This window comes from Palaemon carinicauda, chromosome 13 (assembly GCF_036898095.1).
Source record: "Palaemon carinicauda isolate YSFRI2023 chromosome 13, ASM3689809v2, whole genome shotgun sequence".
NCBI classification, from domain to species: Eukaryota; Metazoa; Arthropoda; class Malacostraca; order Decapoda; family Palaemonidae; genus Palaemon; species Palaemon carinicauda.
The window spans coordinates 27,093,140-27,117,858 of NC_090737.1; the positions used below are offsets into that span (position 1 = coordinate 27,093,140).

Here is a 24,719-nt window from a genome sequence, read left to right on the forward strand (position 1 = left end):
TCTTACAAGAGCGTTGAGACCATTGGTCTTGTGAGCGTGAAGCTCTAGAGCAGGAACGCCTTCTAGAAGAGCGTTGAAATCACAGTGACTTGCGATCTCTAAGAAGAACTACCGATTGTCGTGATCGACGATCGGACGACAAGTGTCCACAAGGACGAGGAGATGGAGAGTCTCGTCCTTGCGTGCCACTAGTAGAAGGAGCGCTGGTCTCGTGGAGATGATCATCAACAGCCAGAGGATTCCTGTGAGGAGAAACAGCAGAATGAAGATTAGGAGACAACGAGGTCCCAGGATGGCAAGCGGAGGTGGCCGTTGAAGGTCCAGGAGAGGGCGACAGATGGACTTCAGACACCTCCAGAGCATACGACGTTGAAGGCTCTGGTATTGGATCCTTCCTAGCACCACGTTGAAGGAGAAGGAGTAAAGCTTCCTTCAGAGGGGGAGCAGAAACCCCTAAGGTTTGTTATTGCGGGAATAATTTTTTGTTCATTTCTATAGTATATTTCCTGTCTACACTGGGCTGTTTTACCTGTTGGAGCCCTTAGGCTTGTAGCAATCTGCTTTACCAAATAGGGTTGATGTTTGGTATATAATATGTTATTTTGATAATAAAATAAATTTTTGAATATACTTACCCGGTGATTATATAAGCTGCAGCTCTGCTGCTCGACAGAAAACTCTACGTAAAAATCTGTCGTGCAGGTACTCAGTACTCATTGTAAACAAAGAACTCAATTTTCTCCTCGGTCCACTGCGTCTCTATTGGGGAGGAAGGGAGGGTCCTTTAATATATAATCACCGGGTAAGTATATTCAAAAATTTATTTTATTATCAAAATAACATTTTTCAATATTTAACTTAGCCGGTGATTATATAAGCTGATTCACACCCAGGGGGGTGGGTAGAGACCAGCAATAAATGTTTACATTATTATGAGCTAAGGATTTTTTATTTCATTTTAGAAGTTATCAAAATAACAAAAATAAAATAAATAAGTACCTGGTAAGGAAGTCGACTTGAACAATTACTCTGCCTTTTTAAGTATGTCTTCCTTACGGAGCCTCGCGATCCTCTTAGGATGCTGAGCGACCCCTAGGATCTGAAGTATCAAGGGTTGCAACCCATACCACAGGACCTCATCAAAACCTCTAATCTAGGCGCTTCTCAAGAAAAGAATTTGACCACCCGCCAAATCAACCAGGATGCGAAGGGCTTCTTAGCCTTCCGGACAACCCAAAAACAACAATAAAAACATTTCAAGAGAAAGATTAAAAAGGTTATGGAATTAAGGGAATGTAGTGGTTGAGCCCTCACCCACTACTGCACTCGCTGCTACGAATGGTCCCAGGGTGTAGCAGTTCTCGTAAAGAGACTGGACATCTTTAAGATAAAAAGACGCGAACACTGACTTGCTTCTCCAATAGGTTGCGTCCATTATACTTCGCAGAGATATATTTTGTTTAAAGGCCACTGAAGTTGCGACAGCTCTAACTTCATGTGTCCTTACCTTCAGCAAAGCTTGGTCTTCCTCACTCAGATGGGAATGAGCTTCTCGTATTAACAGTCTGATAAAAGAGGATAAAGCATTCTTTGACATAGGCAAAGATGGTTTCTTAACTGAACACCATAAAGCTTCTGACTGTCCTCGTAAAGGTTTAGTTCGTCTTAAATAGAACTTAAGAGCTCTCACAGGGCATAAGACTCTTTCTAGTTCATTTCCAACCATATTTGATAGGCTTGGAATATCGAACGATTTTGGCCAAGGACGAGAGGGTAGCTCGTTTTTGGCTAGAAAACCAAGTTGTAAAGAACATGTAGCCGTTTCAGATGAAAATCCGATGTTCCTGCTGAAGGCGTGAATCTCACTGACTCTTTTAGCTGTGGCTAAGCAAACCAGGAAAAGAGTCTTTAAAGTGAGATCTTTAAAAAAGGCTGATTGTAGCGGCTCGAACCTTTCTGACATGAGGAATCTTAGTACCACGTCTAAATTCCAACCAGGTGTAGCCAAACGACGCTCCTTCGTGGTCTCAAAAGACTTAAGGAGGTCCTGTAGATCTTTGTTGTTGGAAAGATCTAAGCCTCTGTGACGGAAGACTGATGCCAACATGCTTCTGTAACCCTTGATAGTGGGAGCTGAAAGAGATCGTTCTTTCCTCAGGTATAAAAGGAAGTCAGCTATTTGAGTTACAGAGGTACTGGTCGAGGATACAGATACTGACTTGCACCAGTTTCGGAAGACTTCCCACTTCGATTGGTAGACTCTAAGGGTGGATGTCCTCCTTGCTCTAGCAATCGCCCTGGCTGCCTCCTTCGAAAAGCCTCTAGCTCTCGAGAGTCTTTCGATAGTCTGAAGGCAGTCAGACGAAGAGCGTGGAGGCCTTGGTGTACCTTCTTTACGTGTGGCTGACGTAGAAGGTCCACCCTTAGAGGAAGAGTTCTGGGAACATCCACTAGCCATCGAAGTACCTCGGTGAACCATTCTCTCGCGGGCCAGAGGGGAGCAACTAACGTCAACCTTGTCCCTTCGTGAGAGGCGAACTTCTGCAGTACCTTGTTGACAATCTTGAACGGGGGGAATGCATATAGGTCTAGATGTGACCAATCTAGGAGAAAGGCATCTATATGAACTGCTGCTGGGTCCGGGATTGGTGAGCAATATATTGGGAGCCTCTTGGTCATCGAGGTTGCGAAGAGATCTATGGTAGGCTGGCCCCATGTGGCCCAAAGTCTCTTGCACACATCCTTGTGAAGGGTCCATTCTGTTGGAATGATTTGTCCCTTCCGACTGAGGCAATCTGCCATGACATTCAAGTTGCCTTGGATGAACCTCGTTACTAGGGAAATGTTTAGATCTTTTGACCAGGTGAGGAGGTCCCTTGCGATCTCGTACAACGTCATAGAGTGGGTCCCTCCTTGCTTGGAGATGTACGCCAAAGCCGTGGTGTTGTCCGAGTTCACCTCCACCACTTTGCCTTGAAGGAGAGACTTGAAGCTTTTCAAGACCAGATGAACTGCCAGTAGCTCCTTGCAGTTGATATGCATTGTCCTTTGACTCGAGCATTCCCGACCGTCTAATGTCGCGCCCCAGCCCGTGTCTGATGCATCCGAGAAGAGAACGTGGTTGGGAGTCTGAACAGCCAGGGGCAGACCCTCTCTGAGGCTGATACTGTCCTTCCACCAAGTCAGGGAAGACTTCATCTTCTCGGAAATGGGGATCGAGACCGCTTCTAGCGTCTTGTCCTTTTTCCAGTAAACAGCTAGGTGATATTGAAGAGGACGGAGGTGTAGTCTTCCTAACGATACGAACTGTTCCAGGGATGAAAGTGTCCCTATCAGACTCATCCACTGCCTGACTGAACATCGTTCCTTCTTCAGCATGTTCTGGATGCATAACTGGGCTTGACTTGTTCTGGGGGCCGACGGAAAAGCCCGAAAAGCTAGACTGTGAATCTCCATCCCTAAATACACAATAGTTTGGGATGGGACCACTTGAGACTTTTCCATATTGACCAGGAGACCCAATTCCTTGGTCAGATCTAGAGTCCACTTTAGATCCTTCAGACAGCGACGACTGGAAGAAGCTCTTAGAAGCCAGTCGTCCAAATAGAGGGAGGCTCTGATGTCCGCTAAATGAAGGAATTTGGCTACATTCCTCATCAGCCTCGTAAACACAAGAGGAGCTGTGCTTAGGCCAAAGCACAGGGCTTGAAACTGGTAGACAACCTTTTCGTAAACGAATCTCAGAAAAGGTTGGGAGTCTGGGTGGATGGGGACGTGAAAGTATGCGTCCCTTAGGTCTAAAGAGACCATCCAGTCTTCCCTTCTGACCGCTGCTAGAACAGACTTTGTGGTCTCCATGGCGAACGTCTGCTTTGTGACAAAGACATTCAGCGCACTGACGTCTAGCACCGGCCTCCACCCTCCTGTCTTCTTTGCCACTAAGAAGAGACGGTTGTAGAAGCCCGGGGTTTGATGGTCCAGGACTTTGACTACCGCTCCCTTTTCTAGTAAGAGAGACACCTCCTGTTTCAATGCTCGTCTCTTGTCTTCCTCTCTGTTCCTGGGAGAGAGATCGATGGGAGACGTTGCTAGAGGGGGTTTTCGTACAAACGGGATCTTGTACCCCTCTCTGAGCAACTTCACAGATTGTGCATCTGCGCCTCTCTTCTCCCAGGTCTGCCAGAAGTTCTTGAGTCTGGCTCCCACTGCTGTCTGAAGAAGCTGGCAGTCAGACTCTGCCTTTAAAGGACTTGGTTCCTTTCTTCTTCCCACGTCTCCCTTCGGCACGAGCACCTCCTCTGCTGGAGGCTCTGCCACGAAAGGGCGGAATAAATCGGGACGCTGGAGTGTCCATCCTTGGTCTAGCTGTGAAGGTAGGCAAAGGGGTGGCTTTGCGGGCAGAGGAGGCAACCAGGTCATGGGTGTCCTTCTGTATCAAAGAAGCAGCAATCTCCTTAATCAAGTCCTCTGGAAAAAGGCACTTAGAGAGAGGAGCAAACAGAAGTTCGGATCTTTGACAAGGTGTCACTCCAGCTGACAGTAAAGAGCAAAGGTTCTCACGCTTCTTGAGGACTCCGGATACGAACGATACAGCAAGCTCACTAGACCCGTCACGTATGGCCTTGTCCATGCAGGACATGATGAGCAAGGAAGATTCCTTCTCAGTCGGGGAGATCTTCCTGCTCAAAGCTCCCAGACACCAGTCTAGAAAGTTGAAGACCTCGAAGGCTCTAAATATGACAAATTCGAAGATAATTTGTATTTTTCCTAACCATACAAACCTTAGCTATTTACAAAGGGTTATTACTTTTAGCGTAGCTGAAATGGCGAGCCATTAGAATTTAACGAGGGTGTATTACCCCCGCGCTAGTTAGCGGGGGGTAGGGGAGTGGTAGCTAGCTACCCCTCCTCCCCCTCACACACAGGTGAATACTCACTTTCACTTAGAGGTAGGACTTGTCTTGGGGGACAGGGCTGGCGGGCAAATATGTGTAAATAGCTAAGGTTTGTATGGTTAGGAAAAATACAAATTATCTTCGAATTTGTCATTTGTTCCGTAACCGAAATACAAACCACGCTATTTACAAAGGGTGACTTATCCCTTAGGAAGGGTGGAAAGTCCCCAGCCATACTGGCTTTGGCTTTACCCGGGGACTCAGAATCCGAGTGAGTCGCACTCGAGAAAAGGAGTCCCTGCACCTCACAAGTTCCTTGCTCCGCAAGGGACCATGTGGCCTACGTAAGCTTGTGTGTGAAGGAAGAAGTGTGACCCGTCTTAGGCAGTTGACCTGGAGTTCCAGAAGGAACTCTGGGTTAGGACGTTCCCAATACCACCTCGTCAGGGTATGGGGGACGCGACAGTATTGACTCAATACTCGGAACACAAGGAAGCATGGTTTACCTGCAGAGGTTCGAGGTCAGCTATGCAGAGACCAGGATGCTGCTTCCCCGTAGAGGGGATGATGAAGAAAGAAGTAAGGGCCAGACATACTTCTTTCGTTCATGCAGACTAAAACCTGATAACAATGCCCTCAACCTTCTGCTACCTGTCCAAAAAGGAGCCTGAGGTTAGACCAGCTGTTGTGTAGCCACCACAGAGCGATAGAAAAGGTATCGAGACTCCTGTGGGTCACGCCCTGCAGGAAGCGGGCTGCGAAGGTCATCAGACGCTTCCAGACTCCAGCTTGTAGCACCTGCGTCACAGAGTAGTATTACTCGAAGGCGAGGGACGTTGCGATGTATCCAACATCGTGCTGTAGGGCGACGTGACGGGGGAGGGTCTGAAGACAGGTCGAGATGAATGTCCTTGAGTCCGGGCTGAAGAGGTATACTGGTGACTCTCCCCCCATGTCCTCCTTGTGTTCCCAAATCGGCTGCAACTGAGGCCAAACTGTAGCTGTTCCCAGCGCTAACCTCTCGATTCCTGTACTGGCAAGAAAGAGAAGGTCTTGGGACGTCAGACACAGAATGGAGACTCGAAATCTTGAATGAATCGGACCGAAGGGTCGGGACCCTCAGATTCTGAGTCTAGCCAACAACTCAGGAGCGAGCCTGAATGTTGCCTTCCCCTCTTCCTTAGAAAGGGGGGAGTAGTAAGAGACCAACAAGATTGCTTACACACTGGCCGTGGCCAGAGTGAGCAGAAGACCCAAGGCGGAATACAATCCGAGGCCTGTCGTAAAAGGGTCTTGAGAAGATCTCTTAAAGGACTAAAAGTCCAAGCCATGCTCCAAGTTGGAGGTCTTCCTCCGACTAGGGCAGGGACGATCGTAGCTTCGCATGAGCGAGGATAGATCCAGCGGGCAGGAAAAAGTTATTCCTTTAAGCCTGAAGGTCAGGGAAAGGCTGAGCGACAGGCTTCATTGCCAAGATCGGAAAGGAGTTTCCTCCCGCCGAAAGGCAATAAGACCGTTATTGCTGGAGAAGAGGCCTCACGGGAAGAGGTATATCTCCCACGGCACCAACCACCTTAGACTCTTCACTTTGCCTGGGAGACCCCTGTGGATGACTATCGCAGATGACGCGACCTCCGTACCGCGACTGTAGCGGGTTGTCTCTTCTAGAGAAGGAAGCGTAGTGTCTCCAGGCATGAAGCCGAAACGACGCCCCGGTTCGGGAGAGATGTCGCAGTGTGGTTGCTTGAGTAGTCTGCGCCGTGGGAGAAGCTCTCCCGGGAGTTCCGTCAGGGGAAGCAGAGGGTCCAGAAACCGTTCTGCGCATAGTCCCAGTGGAGCTCTCCCATTGAAAGGTTGACAGACAACCTGGTTTTGTTGAGACCCATTGTCCGCAGACAAAAAGGAGGGAAGACGCAGGCGTCGAAGTTGTCCCACCATCACCGGAATGCATCTTGCCAGAGTCTCGGGGTCTGAGACTGGGGGGAAAACTAGCGGAAGCTTGAGGTTCCAAGCTGTCGCGATCAGGTCCCCCAGACCAGCACTTGCTGGTTACCCAAGGTCAAAGACCCCTAGGTACACTCTCTCTATGAGGCTCTGCTCGGATAGTCTGAGAGAAACATTCCCCTGCCTGGAATGAGAGAGCCGATGGTGGAATTGAGAGAATCTCAATCATCCCGGTATCTCTACTGCAAGATGTGAAGGTGTGAAAATGCGTCCCCTGCTGGTTAGCATGAAGTCGACACGCAACGGGGCGACTTGGCAGGAGCGGTAGGATCTGAAGAGGGGCCAGACTAAGGCCCTTAAGCCTGCCTGAATGATGGAGAGGTATCCTTCAGGTCTTGACCATAGGCCTGGACCGGAACATGCCCCCCCCCTTTCCTTTGACGAGTCCGAGAACCGCATCAAGAATGTGGGGAAAGGACGAGAATATCCACTACCATCAAGAGGCTCCATAGGTCAACACCCATTGCAGGTTTAATAGTTCCGCTGGTCCCATAGGGCCAGGGAGTCCGGTTAAACATTGCCTGAAGCCACCGGAACTTGGATCGCCCCACATGGAACTTATCCTGAGGCGACCGTTCGGACTATAAACGGGTCAATGAGGAAAGAAGAACTAGGAAACGTTCCAAGGTAGGGCTGAAAACTCTGCTTGACTGAGAACAGGTACTGCGACTCTCCTCAGTCTTGCCACAGTCAACCGAAAGGAAGGCTCGGAGGATGTGGTAACAGAATCTGGCGTCCCCAGGTGGTCACCCATCCAAGTACCGACGTTGCTTAACCTCGCTGGAAGGACGAGAAGCGGGGTTTCCAACGTGGTAAGGCGGTTGACTCAATATCATGGCCAGATACTCCAGATGTTGAGGCAGAGGAAGAGAAGGCTCCAAGCAAAATACCATGAGCCCACACTCATGGTCAGCATTCGGAAGCTTTTCCCGGCGCTGAAGAAGGTCGAAACCCGAGCCTACCGGAGTTGACCAGCCCTCCAAACAGCAGAGGAGGCGGAAGTCTGCACCTGAGCGGCCAAGAGGAAGGAAGGGAGAGTTCTCTGGGGAAACAAACTTGCTATGCCACGGCGGGATAGCCACACTGCATCATAAGCAGGAATACTTGCAGTTTAGGCTGAATTCGACGAGCACCCTGGAAGATGGATGGAATGGAAACTGAAAGTACCCGTCCTTCCGATCCAGGGTTAAAGGAGTCCTGTCGCCTCGTTACCAGTCTGATCGATTCTGCTGGTCTACGCTGGCCGAAGTTTGTTCGACAAACTTGATCAGGGCTGAGAGGTCGACTATGGACATCCCCTCTCAGATCCTTCCTTACAAGAAAGGATCGACTGAGGGGGCCGAGGGTGAAGCCGTCGATGATCCTAAGGAAGACCTTCGCCTAAGGTATGGATCATTCTGCCCAACCGGGCAACTCTGCTGATGCTATGGCATAGAGGTTCAGAGACACTGAATTCGCTGACAGAGACGGCAGGCGCGATATCCTTGGCTACTCACAGAGATTGTGCGGGAATGGGCATCGGGAAGCTGTCATTCGGATGAGTAACCTTAAGCATCCTCCCAGCGAAAAAACCTGCAATCCTAGAGTTCGTGAACTCCTTTTAGGACTATGCCCCCCCGGGGGAGTCTCCCGTGCCATCTGTTCCTGACAGGAGGAAACTGCAATTGGACACCTTGTCCCAGTTGTCGTAGCCGATAACTTAGGCCGACGTGGTTGAAAGAAAAGGGAGCTGGAGCCCTGCAGAGTCTGGAAGAAAGCGCCTTGGAGGAGTGAAACCGGAAGTCGATTTACTCCGCACAGCAGATGTCTAAGTCTCTGTCCTTGGGCAAAGACAAAACTCTTCTCAAGGATGGAAGGGTGTCTGAGGTCGTTGACCTCCACAGATGAGACACCCGAAGGAAGCCTTCAGTCAGCGCGTCCAGATGGTACAACATTGAGCTTGTCCGCAAGTAGATACTTAACGACGAAAGGCCAAGGTGCCTGAGCTCGAGAGGAGGAAAGTACCCTTGATCTTCCTGTAGCTTCCTTGAACCAAACCTCGGGCCGTAACCGAGGAGGGAAAGAACCTGGTAAGCTCCCAGAGGAAGAGGTAAGCAGTCACCCCTTGTCCGATGGAGAAATCTTGAACGGAAAGCCCCCCCGCCAAAAATCCTTCCAGGGCGGGAGAAGGAGAGAGTACTCGTGCAGGAGAGGGGACCCTCGAGACCGACCTCTTGGGAACCAACTTCGCCCTGGGGGAAGTCACCACGAAGTCCACTCCTCTCTTTCTCTTCAGCGTAGGAGAGACAGCCGCTGGTTTGTTACCCTGGCCGGCGAGTGCTGGTTTCATAACCCTCATTAACGCCCGTGCCAGCGGATCAAACCATGTCTGCTGCTCCAAGGACACAGAGTCCGAAATCCTCGCTAAGGTGAAAGGGATCGGGCGATCCTTTGGAGTGGACACGACGGTTCCTGCCTGAAAAGAAGGTGGGGAAGAATGCTGTACTGACCTGTCTTCGTCCTGCACTACCAACCTGTGCTTGGATGGAGGTGATCCCGAGTGCCGCCTAGGAGCACGCGTCCCTGCTGCTACCACCGGCTGTGGGATTCGCCGCGAACTATGGTCGCGCGAGGGCGAACGGTCGCGCGGGCGCGCAGGCGAGCGGTCGCGCGGGCGCGCGCAGGCGAGCGGTCGCGCGGGCGCGCAGGCGAGCGGTCGCGCGGGCCCGCAGGCGAGCGGTCGCGCGGGCGCGCAGGCGAGCGGTCGCGCGGGCGCGCAGGCGAGCGATCGCGCGGGCGCGCAGGCGAGCGATCGCGCGGGCGCGCAGGCGAATGGGCGTGAGGGTGGGCAGGTAAATGAACAAGTGTTCGAGGCGACGAACGCAAGCGATGGCGTGACGGCGAGGGATCGTGCTGCCGCGTAGGTGAAGAAGATCGCTGGCGGTAAGCGATGGCGAGCAGCATGTGTAGGTGAATGATCGCGTGATAGGGTGCGATGGTGATCAGCATCCGCAAGAGGGCGAGCGTTCAGGGTTGTGCGATGAGGAGCAGCATGCGTAAGCGGGCAATCGTGCAGGGTTGTGCGATGGCGAGCAGCATGCGCAGGTGAATGATCGCGTGAAAGGGTGCGATGGTGATCAGCATCCGCAGGAGGGCGATCGTTCAGGGTTGTGCGATGAGGAGCAGCATGCGTAAGCGGGCAATCGTTCAGGGTTGTGCGATGGCGAGCAGCATGCGCAGGTGAATGATCGCGTGAAAGGGTGCGATGGTGATCAGCATCCGCAGGAGAGCGATCGTTCAGGGTTGTGCGATGAGGAGCAGCATGCGTAAGCGGGCAATCGTTCAGGGTTGTGCGATGGCGAGCAGCATGCACAGGTGAATGATCGCGTGAAAGGGTGCGATGGTGATCAGCATCTGCAGGAGGGCGATCGTTCAGGGTGGTGCGATGAGGAGCAGCATGCGTAAGCGGGCAATCGTTCAGGGTTGTGCGATGGCGAGCAGCATGCGCAGGTGAATGATCGCGTGAAAGGGTGCGATGGTGATCAGCATCCGCATGAGGGCGATCGTTCAGGGTTGTGATGGCGATCAGCATCCGCAGTTGAGGGTCGCGCGATGGCGATCAGCATCCGCAGTTGAGGGTCGCGCGATGGCGATCAGCATCTGCAGTTGAGGGTCGCGCGATGGCGATCAGCATCCGCAGTTGAGGGTCGCGCGATGGCGATCAGCATCCGCAGTTGAGGGTCGCGCGATGGCGATCAGCATCCGCAGTTGAGGGTCACGCGATGGCGATCAGCATCCGCAGGTGAGCTAGTAGCTGGCGAACCATGTTCCTTCAGAAGTGTTGGAGAACGTTGGCGTGCCAGCTGTAACACACGTGGGCGATCCGGAGATCGCTGGCGAGCTGATGATCGCTGACGATCGCTGGCGAGCTGACGATCGCTGGCGAGCTGATGATCGCTGACGAGCTGATGATCGCTGACGAGCAGAAGGCTACGCGTGGAAGCCTGCGCAAAGAAGAAGAGTCCTTGACCCCGACCTGAACCGAAGTTCTAGATCGCGAGGGCGAACGTGGGCGCACAGGGCACGTAACAGGAACCGCAGGGAAGATCATCTTGAAAGCGCTGACGAACAGGAGAGCGCTGATGAGCAGAAGGGCGCGCAGGGAAACCCTGACACGCAAGGGAAGAACCCCCGTGGGGGCAACCCTTTGCCCCGAAGGGATCGTTGTCCGCCGGGAGACTGATGTCCGTCGGAAGACCGCTGTCCGTCGGGAAGACCGTTATCCGTCGGGAAGACCGTTGCCCGTCGGAAGACGAGATTAGACTGCTGTCCATCTGCACCAAGACGGAAGATCGAGAAAAAGAAGTTGTAGGCTGCAAACGGAGATTCAAAAAGGCGCCTCAAGCACCCTTATAGGGAGATGAGAGGCCCTTACGACGAGGCGGACGGAGAGCCTTACGGCGAGGGAGGCCAACAGCAACAGCAACAGAAGAAACCTCCGAAGAGGAGTCTCTATGAGTGTACTCTCTCGCGAACGAAAGAGAAACACTTCGTGGAAGAGACTGGTCAGCCAGTGACCTAAAAGGAGCAATCCTCCGAAGAGGAGCTCCTGCAGTTGCCCAGCCCCTTGAGCGAAACTGCAGGTGCGACCGCTCAGCACCAAGAGCATAGTCGCACGAAAAAAAGGCAAGAGAAGAACCTCCCAAAAGAGGAAAAGCTCAAGCCTGGACAGGAAAAAAAAACTTCCCTCGGAAGGAAAGTTATCCGCCCAAGGAGGCAAGCCTCCTGACTGTTCTAAAATGAACTGGAGAGCTGTCCGTCGACACGGGAGTACTACCAGTAGAAGGAGACACGCCCCTGACGACAATACAAGGGGGGAGGCAGCAACAGCCGAATCCCCAGGACTCAACCAGACAGCTCACACCGTTGCTATATTACAGAAACGAACTAGATCGGTAACTGTAAAAAAATAAAACAAATAATATTAGTACACATTAATTCCCCCGGGAAGGCTCCGAAGAGGAATCCCGAGGAAAAGGAACAAGAATTACACAACAGGCACGTGCCCTCACAACCACTTACACTCGCGGAAGGAGAGCTGTAACCAAAACAGAATTATAACAATTATAATTATGTAACTATGTAATTATGTAATTTAAAAATGAATGAACACTAAAGAAAAAACGAAAACCCCGAAAGGAATCGTTCTACAAGCTGAAAAATTAACAACTACAATTAGATTCATAAACTAATTGAGACAAAATGTACGGCGTAGCAACCCCACCCACACGGGAAGGAAGCTACAAGGGCGTAGTAAAACATAGTAAAAGGGTGAACGACCTCAAGAGAGAGAGAGAGAGAAAGACCGAAGTCAAACTCGATCGCAACCCATAAAATTAGGCCGTGGTGGCCTAACTGCCTCCACGTAGATATCGTACACTACACACACACATCTGAAAAGGAAACTTACTTATTTCTATACTCAAATATATATACAAACATGAAAACATGTTTACATATATATTGAGTAAAAGAAAAGTAAGCGATTAAGTAAAGACAAAACAGACAATGGCTGCCAAGCGAGGACCAAGACAGAGACGTCTGTCACAGTCCGAGCCAAAAGTGAAAGTGAGTATTCACCTGTGTGTGAGGGGGAGGAGGGGTAGCTAGCTACCACTCCCCTACCCCCCGCTAACTAGCGCGGGGGTAATACACCCTCGTTAAATTCTAATGGCTCGCCATTTCAGCTACGCTAAAAGTAATAACCCTTTGTAAATAGCGTGGTTTGTATTTCGGTTACGGAACAAATCCCTTTCAACAGATGGTCTAGGTCTGAAGGTGACCAGCATATCTTAGAGCGTCTCATGGCTAGCCTGCGGGGAGAGTCTACAAGACTTGAGAAGTCGCCCTTGGCAGAGGCAGGAACTCCCAAGCCGAGAACTTCTCCCGTGGCATACCAGACGCTCGATCTGGAAGCGAGTTTAGCAGGGGGAAACGTAAAGGCTGTCTTCCCTAGACTCTTTGGACTGCATCCACTCTCCTATAACTCGTAAAGCTCTCTTGGACGAGCGTGCGAGGACGAGTCTAGTAAAGGCAGGCGAGGATGACTGCGTACCTAAAGCAAACTCTGACGGAGGAGAGCGCGGAGCCACAGACACAAACTGGTCCGGAAACATCTCTTTAAACAGAGCAAGAACTTTTCTAAAGTCCAAAGAAGGTTGCGTGGACTTGGGTTCGTCAAGGTCCGAATGTGGTTCATCAACGTGTGCCGCATCGTCATCATCAGAGAGTCCATCATCCGAGTATTGAGGAGGAAGCGGCAATGGAGTAGGTATCGGCTGGTCAGCTGAGTCCGGTCGCACGGGTGCACGCGTGACTGAACCGGACGCAACGTCATGGAACTGTTGCCAAGTCTGTGAGCTGGCAACAACCATCGCAGCGCGGGGACGCACAGCGTCTACTCCAGACTGTCTAGTCTGATGTGGGCGAGCAGAGGTAACCACACTGGGTTGCGGAGGTTGACGCTCCGCGTCAAAACAAAACAACTCTGACGGTTGTTGTACCTCGCGAACGTCAACGGAAGGTTCCGTGCGTCGCTGAACGTCAACATGCGGCTGGCAGGGTACACTGGAACGCATGGGTGGCGGGACTCTCTCAGCTGGAGTGCGCAAGAAGGTCGCCTCAGCGTCCACAGGACGCACAACCGAGTGTGTGGTTGGTTGTAGGCAAGAGGTTGGTGCAGCAGCAACCTTCTCCGCACGAAAGTCCTGCATTAGAGACGTTAATTGGTACTGCATGGTCTGCAGCAAAGACCACTTAGGGTCTGCAGTAGCAGGTGCGGCGACAGACGGTGTAACTGCCTGAGGCGGTACCGCTTTGCCTCTCTTAGGAGGTGAGCAGTCATCGGAAGACTGCAGCGAGTCCGAACTGACCCAGTGGCTACAACTGGGCGATTGGACTTGCGCGGAAGGGACCGACTTGCGCTTAAGAGGCCGTGAGACCTTGGTCCATGGTTTCTTACGAGAAACCTCTTCCGCAGACGAGGAATAAATGGGCTCTCTCGTCTTTGTGTGGGTGGGACGATCTTGGGTAGATACGCCCGAAACCACGGAGGGAACGTCTGTTCGCTGATTAAAGCCTCTCGAACCCATTGGTCGTACGACATTGCTTCTCCCCTGGACTTGGGAGCTTGCAAGAGGTCCCGGACTAGGAGGACGACAGGCACGAACAGACGAACCCTCAAGCGCAACACTATCCACAACACTATCACTCACTTTACCACTTCCCACTGCACTTTTACACTTCAGCTCCTTGACGTCCGCCATGAGCTGGTTACGGTCACTAGCCAAGGACTCAACTCTCTCACCCAGAGCTTGGATGGCACGCATCATGTCAGCCATCGAAGGTTCCTGAGTGCCAGAAGGGGGATCGGGAGCAACCACTACAGGGGAAGGAATAGGTTGTGGGGCATGAGGAGAGGAAAAATCAACAGAACGAGATGAACTTCTCCTGACTCTATCTCTCTCTAGCCTACGTGTATATTTTTGGAATTCGATAAAATCGAATTCTGAAAGCCCAACGCATTCCTCACATCGATCTTCCAATTGACAGGTTTTATCCCGACAATTGGAACAAACGGTGTGAGGATCGATAGAGGCCTTCGGAAGACGCCTTGAACAGTCCCTAGCATTACACTTCCTGAAATTTGGGACTTGAGAAAGGTCAGCCATTTTGAATTGGTCAAAGGGGAATTCAAAAACTATCCAAAGTCATCAACAAATAATCCGATATCAAAAAAAGAATGCAAGGATTTATTGAAGAGAAAGCCTGCACAGCGAAAGCTCAAAACTAGAATAGTGTACTTCACCAAATAGTTGTGAAAACAAATCCAGTTAGCAACAGCGAATTAGTAGGTCTTGCCGGTAGCACGACAGAGAGAAAATTGAGTTCTTTGTTTACAATGAGTACTGAGTACCTGCACGACAGATGGCGCTGTTGAAGTACACCCCCTACCTGCATAGCGATCGCTGGCGGATTTTTACGTAGAGTTTTCTGTCGAGCAGCAGAGCTGCAGCTTATATAATCACCGGCTAAGTTAAATATTGAAAAAATGATAATAATAGGCAAATACAGTATAGGCCTTCATCCCCTACATGATTAAGTTGAATTATCTTTAGTCTAACTGCCATAAAAATATGCCCTAATCAATATAGTAGCAATAAATAAGTGCAATCAAAGCCTCCCCTATCCTAATGATTGGCTTTGCTTACATATTTGGAATTAGGGACTATAAAGACGCAAGGGCTGATGTCAAAATATCAAATAACGTATTCTATTCTGAGCAGTCATAGATCTTATTGACACTTAAATCTTCTCTCTGGGCTATGAATTCCACTACAGTCCTGTCACTGATGAAATACCTCTTTATTATTAAGCTGAAAAAAAAAAAAATACTAAAATCATAATGTTTATTCTCTTGAATATATTTGTGGGGCAAAAGAATAAACACGATTAAGCTAAAATCTATTAGTGTATTTCCAAATTCACCTTTAAAAAGTAAAAATACTATTAGTTCAGACATGCCATAATCACCACCTTAACGATTTTAATATGACAAATTCGGAGATAATTTGTATTTTTCCTAACCATACAAACCTTAGCTATTTACAAAGGGTATTACTTTCGGCGTAGCTGAAATGACGAGCCATTAGATTTTTAACGAGGGTTTACTACCCCACCACTAGTTCACGAGGGGGTAGGGGAGGGGTAGCTAGCTACCCCTCCCCCCTCACACACCGGTGATCTGATTCACTTCGCTTAGAGGTAGGACTTCACGGGGGACAGGGCTGGCGGGCAAGTATGTGTAAATAGCTAAGGTTTGTATGATTAGGAAAAATACAAATTATCTCCGAATTTGTCATTTGTTCCGTAACCGAAATACAAACCACGCTATTTACATGGGGTGACTCAACCCTTAGGTAGGGTGGTAAGTCCCAGCCTTATTGGCTTTGGCTTTGCCCGGGGACTCAGGATCCGAGTGTGTAGCACTCGAGATAAGGAGTCCCTGCACCTCGCAAGTTCCTTGCTCCGCAAGGAATGTGCGGCCTACATAAGCTAGTGTGTGAAGGAAGAAGTGTGACTCGTCCTAGGAAGTTGACCTGAAGTCCTTTAGATGGAAATCTAGGCTAGGACGTTCCCAATACCACCTCGTCAGGGTATGGGGGATGCGACAGTATTATATTAATACTCGAAACACAAGGAAGCAAGGTTTACCTGCAGTGGTTTGAGGTCAGCTGTGCAGAGAACCCAGGATGCTGCTTTCCCCAAGAGAGGGGAGGATGAAGAAAAGAGTAAGGGCCAGACATACTTTTTCATTCAGGCAGACTAAAACCGGGTAACAAAGCCCTCAACCTTCTGCTACTTGTTCATTAAGGAGCCTGAGGTTAGACCAGCTGTTGTGCAGCCACCACAGGGCCGATAGAGAACGTATCAAGCCACCTGTGGGTCACGTCCTGCAGGTAGTGGGCTGTGAAGGTCGTTTGACGCTTCCAGACCCCAGCTTGTAGAACCTGCGTCACTGAGAAATTTCTCTTGAATGCCAGGGACGTAGCGATGCCTCTGACATCGTGTGCTCTCGGGCGACGTGACGGAGGAAAGTCTGGATTCAGGGAATGGTGGATGACCCTGCGAATCCAAGCTGAGATGGTGTTCTTAGTGACCCTCCTCTTCGTCCTCCCTGTGCTCACAAACAGGGCTTGCACTCGAGGACAAACTGCAGCTGTTCTCTTCAGATAGAGCCTCAGACTCTTTACTGGGCACAGGAGGAGATGGTCTGGGTCATCTGTTACAGAACAGAGACTCGAAATCCTGAAGGCGTCAAACCGTGGGTCCGGAACTCCAGGATTCTGAGTCTTAGCAACAAACTCAGGGACAAACCCGAACGTTACCTCCCCCCATCCCCTTGAATGGGCGACGTCGTACGAGAGACCATGAAGTTCACTGACTCGCTTGGCCGAGGCCAAAGCAAGCAGGAACACCGTCTTCCAAGTCAGGTGACGATCAGAAGCCTGGCGCAATGGTTCGAACGGAGGTCTTTTAAGAGACCTGAGGACACAAACCACGTTCCATGGAGGGGGTCTCACTTCCGACTGAGGGCAGGTAAGCTCGTAGCTTCGTATGAGTAGGGAAAGTTCCAGCGAGGAGGAAATGTCCATTCCTTTCAGCCTGAAGGCCAGGCTTAAGGCTGAGCGATAGCCTTTCACTGCCGAGACCGAAAGGCGCATTTCTTCCCGAAAATACACAAGAAACTCCGCTATTGCTGGAATACTGGCATCGAGGGGAGAGATACCCCTTCCACGACACCAACCACAGAAGACTCTCCACTTCGCCTGGTAGACCCCTGCAGATGACTTTCGCAGGTGTCGAGACATCCTCTCCGCAACTTGTTGCGAAAAGCCTCTCTCTGTGAGGAGATACTGGATAGTCTCCAGGCGTGAAGCCGAAGAGATGCTACGGCTTTGTGGAAGATGTTGCAGTGTGGTTGCTTGAGTAGCTCGTGTCGTAGAGGAAGCTCTCTCGGAAGTTCCATCAGGAACTGCAGAAGGTCCGGGAACCACTCTGCATGATGCCATAGCGAAGCTATTAGGGTCATCGACAGGTTGACCGATAGTCTGGTCTTGTTGAGCACCCTTCTCATCAGACAGAATGGTGGGAAGGAATAGATGTTGATGTTGTCCCACCGTTATTGGAAGGCATCTTGCCAGAGTACCTTGGGGTCCGGGACTGGGGAACAGTACAGCGGAAGCTTGAAGTTCAAGGCTGTCGCGAACAGGTCCACCCTCGGGGAACCCCACAAAGTCAGGACTTTGTTGGCTACTAGAGGATCCAAAGACCACTCGGTACTCACTATCTGCGATGCTCTGCTCAGACTGTCGGCGAGCACATTCCTCTTGCCCGGAATGAAGCGAGCCGATAGTGGAATCGAGTGGACTTCGGTCCATCTCAGTACCTCTACCGCAAGATGGGATAGCTGTTGTGAAAAGGTACCTCCCTGCTTGTTGATGTAAGCCACCACCGTGGTGTCGCTCATCACCACCACGGAGTGACCCGCCAGGATCCGTTGGAACTGTTGAAGTGCCAGATATACGGCCTTCATTTCTAGCACATTTATGTGGAGGCACTTTTCTGATTCTGACCATAGGCCTGAGATCCTGTGGTTCAGAACGTGAGCCCCCCACCCTTCCTTTGAAGCGTTCGAGAACAGCATCAAATCCGGGGGGAGGACGAGAAGATCCACTCCCTTTCGAAGGTTTTCGTCCGTCACCCACCACTGAAGGTCCGTCCGTTCCGTAGGGCCCATAGGGACCAGGATGTCCGGGGAATCGTGGCCTTGATTGCACCGGGACTTGAGCCGCCATTGCAGGGATCTCATCCTGAGGCGGCCGTTTGGAACCAGACGGGCTAGGGAGGAAAGGTGACCTAAAAGACGTAACCACGATTGGGCTGGGAGCTCTTCTCGTCTGAGGAAAGGATCTGCGACCCTCCTCAGCCTTGCTATCCTGTCGTCTGATGGAAAGGCTTTGTGGAGATTGGTGTCCAATATCATGCCTAGATATACCAGTCGTTGAGATGGAAGCAGAGATGACTTCTCGAGATTTACCATGATCCCTAGATCTTGGCAAAGTCCCAGAAGCTTGTCTCGGTGTCGAAGAAGGGTCGACTCCGAGTCTGCCAGGATCAGCCAGTCGTCCAGATAATGGAGGAGACGGATGCCGATCCTGTGTGCCCACGAAGATATCAGGGTGAACACTCTGGTGAAAACCTGCGGTGCTGTGGAGAGACCGAAACACAACACCTTGAACTGGTAGATCTTGTTGTCTAGGCTGAATCTCAAGTACTTCCTGGAAGACGGATGGATTGGGATCTGGAAGTACGTGTCCTTCAGATCCAGTGTACACATGAAGTCCTGCGGTCTCACTGCAAGTCTGACCATGTCTGCTGTCTCCATGCTGAACGGAGTTTGTTTGACAAACTTGTTCAGGGCTGAGAGGTCGATGACGGGTCTCCAGCCTCCAGACGCCTTCTTTACAAGAAGAGTCGATTGAAGAAGCCTGGGGAGCCGTCGACGACCTCCTGGACTTGAGCATGGTCTCGACTTCTGCCCGAAGGGCTACCCCCTTTACCGATCCCATGGCATAGGAGCTCAACGACACTGGATTCGCTGTCAGGGGAGGAAGAGATGTCGTGAACGGGAAGCGATATCGCTGACTGATCACGGAGATACTGTAGTCCAGGAATCGGCCCCGAGTTGCTGCCACCTGAACGCGCAACTTTGTTGGCATCCCCCCACTGGTGGACATGCAGGGGGATTGCCAATCCTAGCGTTTGCGGCCTCGGCCGCTCCCTCTAGGATTCTTGCCTCCCCTGGAGGACTTTCCGCCCTTCTTGTCTTTGACAGGAAAGGGCTGCTGTTTGGACACCTTTGTCTTTGCTGCCGGCGCCAGTTTCGTCAACTTGGACTGGCAAGGTTGTTAAGGTGCTGGAGGTTTGTAGGGCTTATATGTAAGAGCCCTTTGGAGGAGAGAATCGTGGTTCGATTTCCTCCACCTCTCAACTGCCTGTTCCACATCCTTGAGCTCAAACAGACTCTTTCCCAGGATGGAAGAGTGTCTGAGCTTGCAGACATCCACGGCTGGGACCTTCGCGTGGAACCTCTCGGTCACCGCATCACGTTGTTTCAAGATCGAGTTTGCCCACAAGTTCGAAACTTGGTGGGCCAGAAACTCGATGGTACGTGTGCCCGAGAGGAGGAAGGTCTCCAGGGCCTTCCTGGTGCTTTCCTTGGAAAGATCCTCGGAACGCAACAGGATGCCCAGAGACCCTAGCCAGACATCCAGCCACGAAGTGGCCTGCATGGCACACTTTGCGACTTTCTCCTGACTCAGGATCTCCGTTGCCGAGAATGTCACCTGCCGGTTGGAGAGTCTCTCAAGAGAGACTCCCCTGGTAAGCTCTTCCACGGAGTGGTGAAGAGGAAGAGCTAAACAAGGCTCCTCCATGATCTCGAAGTACCTCCTCTGTTGGAAACGAGACGGTGGGAGGAGCTTGTTACCAGCAGAGGAACGGCTGGAGGAGGCGAGTTCCGCGAGCTGGCCCTCAACCTTATCTCTGGCACTCTTCACCCCTTGGGACCAAGACAGAGCCGTGCTGGCCTTAGAGGGTTTTTGAGTGCCGTAGACTTGGTCCAGGACCGTATCCTTGCCTTCACGAGGGGCGGTCTCGGGGTCCTTGAACTTGTTGAGATGCCTCATCAAAGTCAGGACCTGCCAGAAGGCGTGCTCTGAATCATGCTGCTCTCCTCCTGGTGAGTTGGCAGCAAAGTCTCCTGTCCCCAGCTGCTCTACTTGGGGGGACATGTGGACGTTCTCCTGGGGTCTCGCTGGCTCTGGTCGAATCCTTGAAGAAGACTTCGGGACGGTCTTCGAGTCCTTCGGTTCCCTTCTAGGAGGGATGCAGGACTCCAGCAAAGAAGCCTGAGGACTCTTCTCCGCCCCAGTACGCAACGATTCTCCTACTCGAGGTGGGGTTTCTCCCATTGGTATGGTGAGAGAAGGCCTCACCTTGGTAGATTTTCCTGAGGACGAAAAAGCTTCGTCCACAGGAGGAGAGAATGTCTGAGGGGGGAAGGAGCCTTCCTTACGGGCTTCTTGGGGGCAGTTTGACCCTAGAAGAAGTCACCACGAACTCTACTCCTCTCTTCCTCTTCAGTGGGGACGCTGGTTTGAGGCCCAAATCAGCGAAGGCGGGCTTAACAGCCTGGACGACAGCTCTGATAAGGGACCCAAACCAAGGCTGACGTCTGACGGAAGCAGTGTCAGAGACTCCCACTGGAGGGAAGGGGATCGGGCGATCCTTTGGAGTAGACACCACAGGACTTGCCTGAAAGGAAGAAGAAGAAGAATGGTGCCAAGACCTCTCTGAAGACTTCCCCTCCTCCTGCGAGCGCGCTGTCCTGCGCTTGCGGGGGGGGTCGTGAAAATGATGACCTGGTTGTGGGCGCTCCTGGAGACTCGCTCGGCTGCTCGCGCTGCGAAACCCGTCGAGAATCGCGTTTGGGGTCGCGCTGGCGGTCGCGCAGGAGAGACCGTTGAACTCAGCTCCTCCCTCGAAGGATGTTCGGAGGGGGGAACTGAGCCTTCAGCTACATCAGCACCCAAGGCAGGGGTTTGACCCGACCCGTCGGAAGCCTCTGCCACAACAACGTCGACGATAGACAGAGGATCTACCTCCGCTATCACCGGCGACTGTTTGACAGCTGCTCCCAACTGGATCAAGTCAAACAGGGCTTCCCTGGAGGGCAAACCCTTAAGCCCCAAGGAAGCCCAAAGCTGCAATAAATCATCATTAGTACAGTAACAGAGTTATCAATATCCTCCCCCGGAGGAGGAGGAGGAGGAGGAGGAGCTGCCTCGCTATGGGAGGCAACTCCCTCTCCCGATCCCTGAGGTTGGTCAACAAAAGAATGGCCTACGCTACCACTCGCCGGCCTCTCACGAGAGACCGATCGAGTGGGAGCTTCGGAGGAGGTTCGGGCAGCGGAAGAAGAGTCCTTGGAACTTTCCTTCTTCAAGGCAACCTTTGAAGGAGAAAGATCCCGCTTAGACTTCTTTTTCCGTCGCCGGGAAAACCTCTCCCACTGGGAGGTAGACCACTCCCTGCACTCACTACAAACATTTTCGCTATCACACCGTTGACCTCTGCAGTACAGACACAAGGTGTGAGGGTCCGTCTCGACCGCCGACATGAACGTCCCACAAGGGCGGTCGGGTAAGCCAGGGCATTTCCACATGATAGAGGTAGAGGCCAACTTCCGAACACACTCTGAAAGAAAAAGCAAAAAGGATTAAGGCTGTCAAAATGCGAGGGTGAGAACAGACACGTCTGACCGTCACCCGAGCCAAAAGTGAAGTGAATCAGTTCACCGTTGTGTGAGGGGGGGAGGGGTAGCTAGCTACCCCTCCCCTACCCCCTCGCTAACTAGCGAGGGGGTAGTAAACCCTCGTTAAAAATCTAATGGCTCGTCATTTCAGCTACGCCCAAAGTAATACCCCATGCAAATAGCGTGGTTTGTATTTCGGTTACGGAACAAAATACATTTCACAGGATCCGCTGTGAAAACAACAATGAAATCCAATATTCCTGCTAATTTCCCCACTGTCCTCATTAAACTACGTCATACTGGAAGGGTGAACGGCTCTGATGTAAAACCAGAAATCTTGAAACTGTGGAGTATCTTTTGGTAAGGAGATACACATAATTATAATAATTGTTTTCAAATTGCCTTCACTTCCTTTAAGCCATTGCAAGGCCCATAACTATGTTATAATGCTTAGAGGCTGTGGGTGGTAGCCTATTGGAAAAGATTCAGAATTGCAATTCATGGGTAGGATTCCAAGCCCTACTCAAAGCCCAATAAAGAGTTTTCACTAGTGCACGTAATCTTACAGTCTTTATCACCTGGAGATGGGGAAGTTCGAGGGTATCTAGTGATTCATAAGCAGCCACTGCCTGGCTTTTCCTGGTCTTAGGTAGGTAGGAGAGGGTGTTGCACATATATACGGTCAGTCTCAAAAACACTGTGCAACAAATGCAGTGACCTATCTCATGGCTCTTTAGCTTATGAGCAACCTTTAAAAATATAATTATGAACCCAAAGAGAAAATAAACTACACTGACACATATTTAGACATAACGAATTATGAAAAAGTCAAGTTGTTTATTTTGTAGTGTAATTCTCAGCCTGACACCCCTCAAAATTTCAAGGTAAATCTTTACCCATGCACCATCAATGTAAAAGATTTAACCACCATTTCTCCCATAACTTAACCCATGACATATTGTCCTTAATCTTCAGGAGTATCACCCTGAAACACCCCACTGACCTAGGATGCCGTATTCTTACACATCAAACATTTAAGCAGTTTTGAAATGCTGACGAGTAAAGTCACACCCTCTCACATCTAACTAGACTAACCCTATCACAAAATTAAGTTAACGTATATGGAGGGTAGAATTCAACCTAATAAACTAGCAAGATAATTGAGCACGTTGTACGAAAGAAACTATTTGTCTACATGACAATGAAGCATGAAGTGATCATACTTGTTGGGGGTTAGGACATAGCTCCCTAGGCTAAATAAGGTTAGGTCAGAGAGGGCAAAGAACTAATGTGTATGTGCTTTATGTCTTGCCTCAAATGTCACAGCGTTTTGGAAGTGAATATCATTCGTTACGACAGATTTTGCTAAGAATATGATAATCTAAGGGCGGTCGCAGAGGGGCATTAAGCCCTGATTGCTAAATAGGTAAGGATACGGCTCCTAGGTTAGGTTAGGTTAGCTGGGGAAACCTTAGATTAAGTAGTGTTCTTGTCTGTTTTCCTAGTAAACTGTGGTTTTTTCGTCTGTCCCAACGAACTACAAAGGCTCCGTGTTTTGCAGTCATACTGTTGACACTAGCTTAGGGACACAGCTTGAAATAGATGCACTGCTTCAAATATCACAGACTAAGGTAGGGTAGGGCACTGACACAAAACATTAATCAATACCTTACCAATAATGTCCAATGATGTAAATTCTTGCCATCTTTTCCATAAAAACTTGAAAATAAATGTCACATAAAACACACAAACGACAATTCCACTATGAGGGGCATGCAACGTTAACCGTAAGGGCTAGGCTGGGGCCTACAGATGAAATGAATACATTGAACTTACTGTATACTTGGCCCATGGTTATCTCATACTATATTATAAAACTCAAATAGCCTTGGTACTATCAAGGCAAACGACAACGATAATCTATGCATTATTAACCCTACATCAATATATATATACACCCCCAACTACCTTACGTTCTTAATATTGGTCAGTATGGCGTAAGAAATTGGCTAACCTGGTTTCACAGTATTTCGTAAGGATCTCTATTAGCTACAAATAATTCTATGTAACAAGAACATTTACCCATATATTGTTTATTTACCTAAAAGCTATTAAAACGCAATGGAAATGTCTGTCAAATTTAGGCCAGCACCAACTCTCGGGTGAATCTCCTCTTCTTGTTTACAAAATATTGAGTAACTCTCTTTCCTATGGCAACAAAATATCGTATTATTGTTTTATGTACTTTAACAAATAAAAAAAAATACGCATGTTCTTGCTAATACCCTCTGGTAAATTAAAGAATATGAATAATTGATTCTAGCTGAGAAATTATTTTAAACAAAGAGTTTTCTACAAAAATAAAGGTTTACGTGACACTATCAGCTGTTCCAAACATTTGTTTGTTGCTGTACTTGTTTCCCTTTGATTTTCATCTAAATCTCTTTTATACTCCAATAATACGTAGGGAATACATTTTCCTTATTACCGTTTGGAATACACTTTTCTTATTACCGTATTATCCCTGCATACCAACAGATTCATAATCTATAGTAAAATATCTATTTTGAAATTTCCATTGGTGACGCAACTGGGGGTCTTCATATAAACACACCCCTTTAATCTCACCAAAATTAAGAGTTCGTTAACGAATTATTAATTTCCCTATTAAAACACTCTCTCTCTCTCTCTCTCTCTCTCTCTCTCTCTCTCTCTCTCTCTCTCTCTCTCTCTCTCTCTCTCTCTCTCTCTCTCAGTATTGATGAATACAGCTAATAACCTTAGCAGTGTCCACGTCAGAATTCTTTTAACAGAGTACTGAATACACTACTGTATATGGCCAACACGCACACACACTGCATGTAAATATATAATATATATATATATATATATATATATATATA

General features: G+C 49.9%; 1 protein-coding gene across 3 annotated transcripts in view; it reads right to left on the reverse strand.

Annotated features, from left to right (window-relative positions):
• The window catches only part of LOC137652242 (eukaryotic translation initiation factor 4 gamma 3-like), a 110,578-nt gene extending 86,508 nt beyond the window's left edge, over positions 1-24,070 (reverse strand). The window contains exon 1 of one of the 3 annotated variants that reach the window (XM_068385485.1): positions 23,918-24,070. Coding sequence is in view for 2 of the 3 variants with exons in the window: in XM_068385482.1 (XP_068241583.1) it covers positions 23,653-23,668 (16 nt within the window). In the remaining variant the exon portion in view is untranslated. Of the gene's footprint in view, positions 1-23,652; positions 23,786-23,898 lie in introns of those variants that run through there. The other 2 variants (XM_068385484.1, XM_068385482.1) reach the window with 2 other exon arrangements.
• Positions 24,071-24,719: the final 649 nt, after the last annotated feature.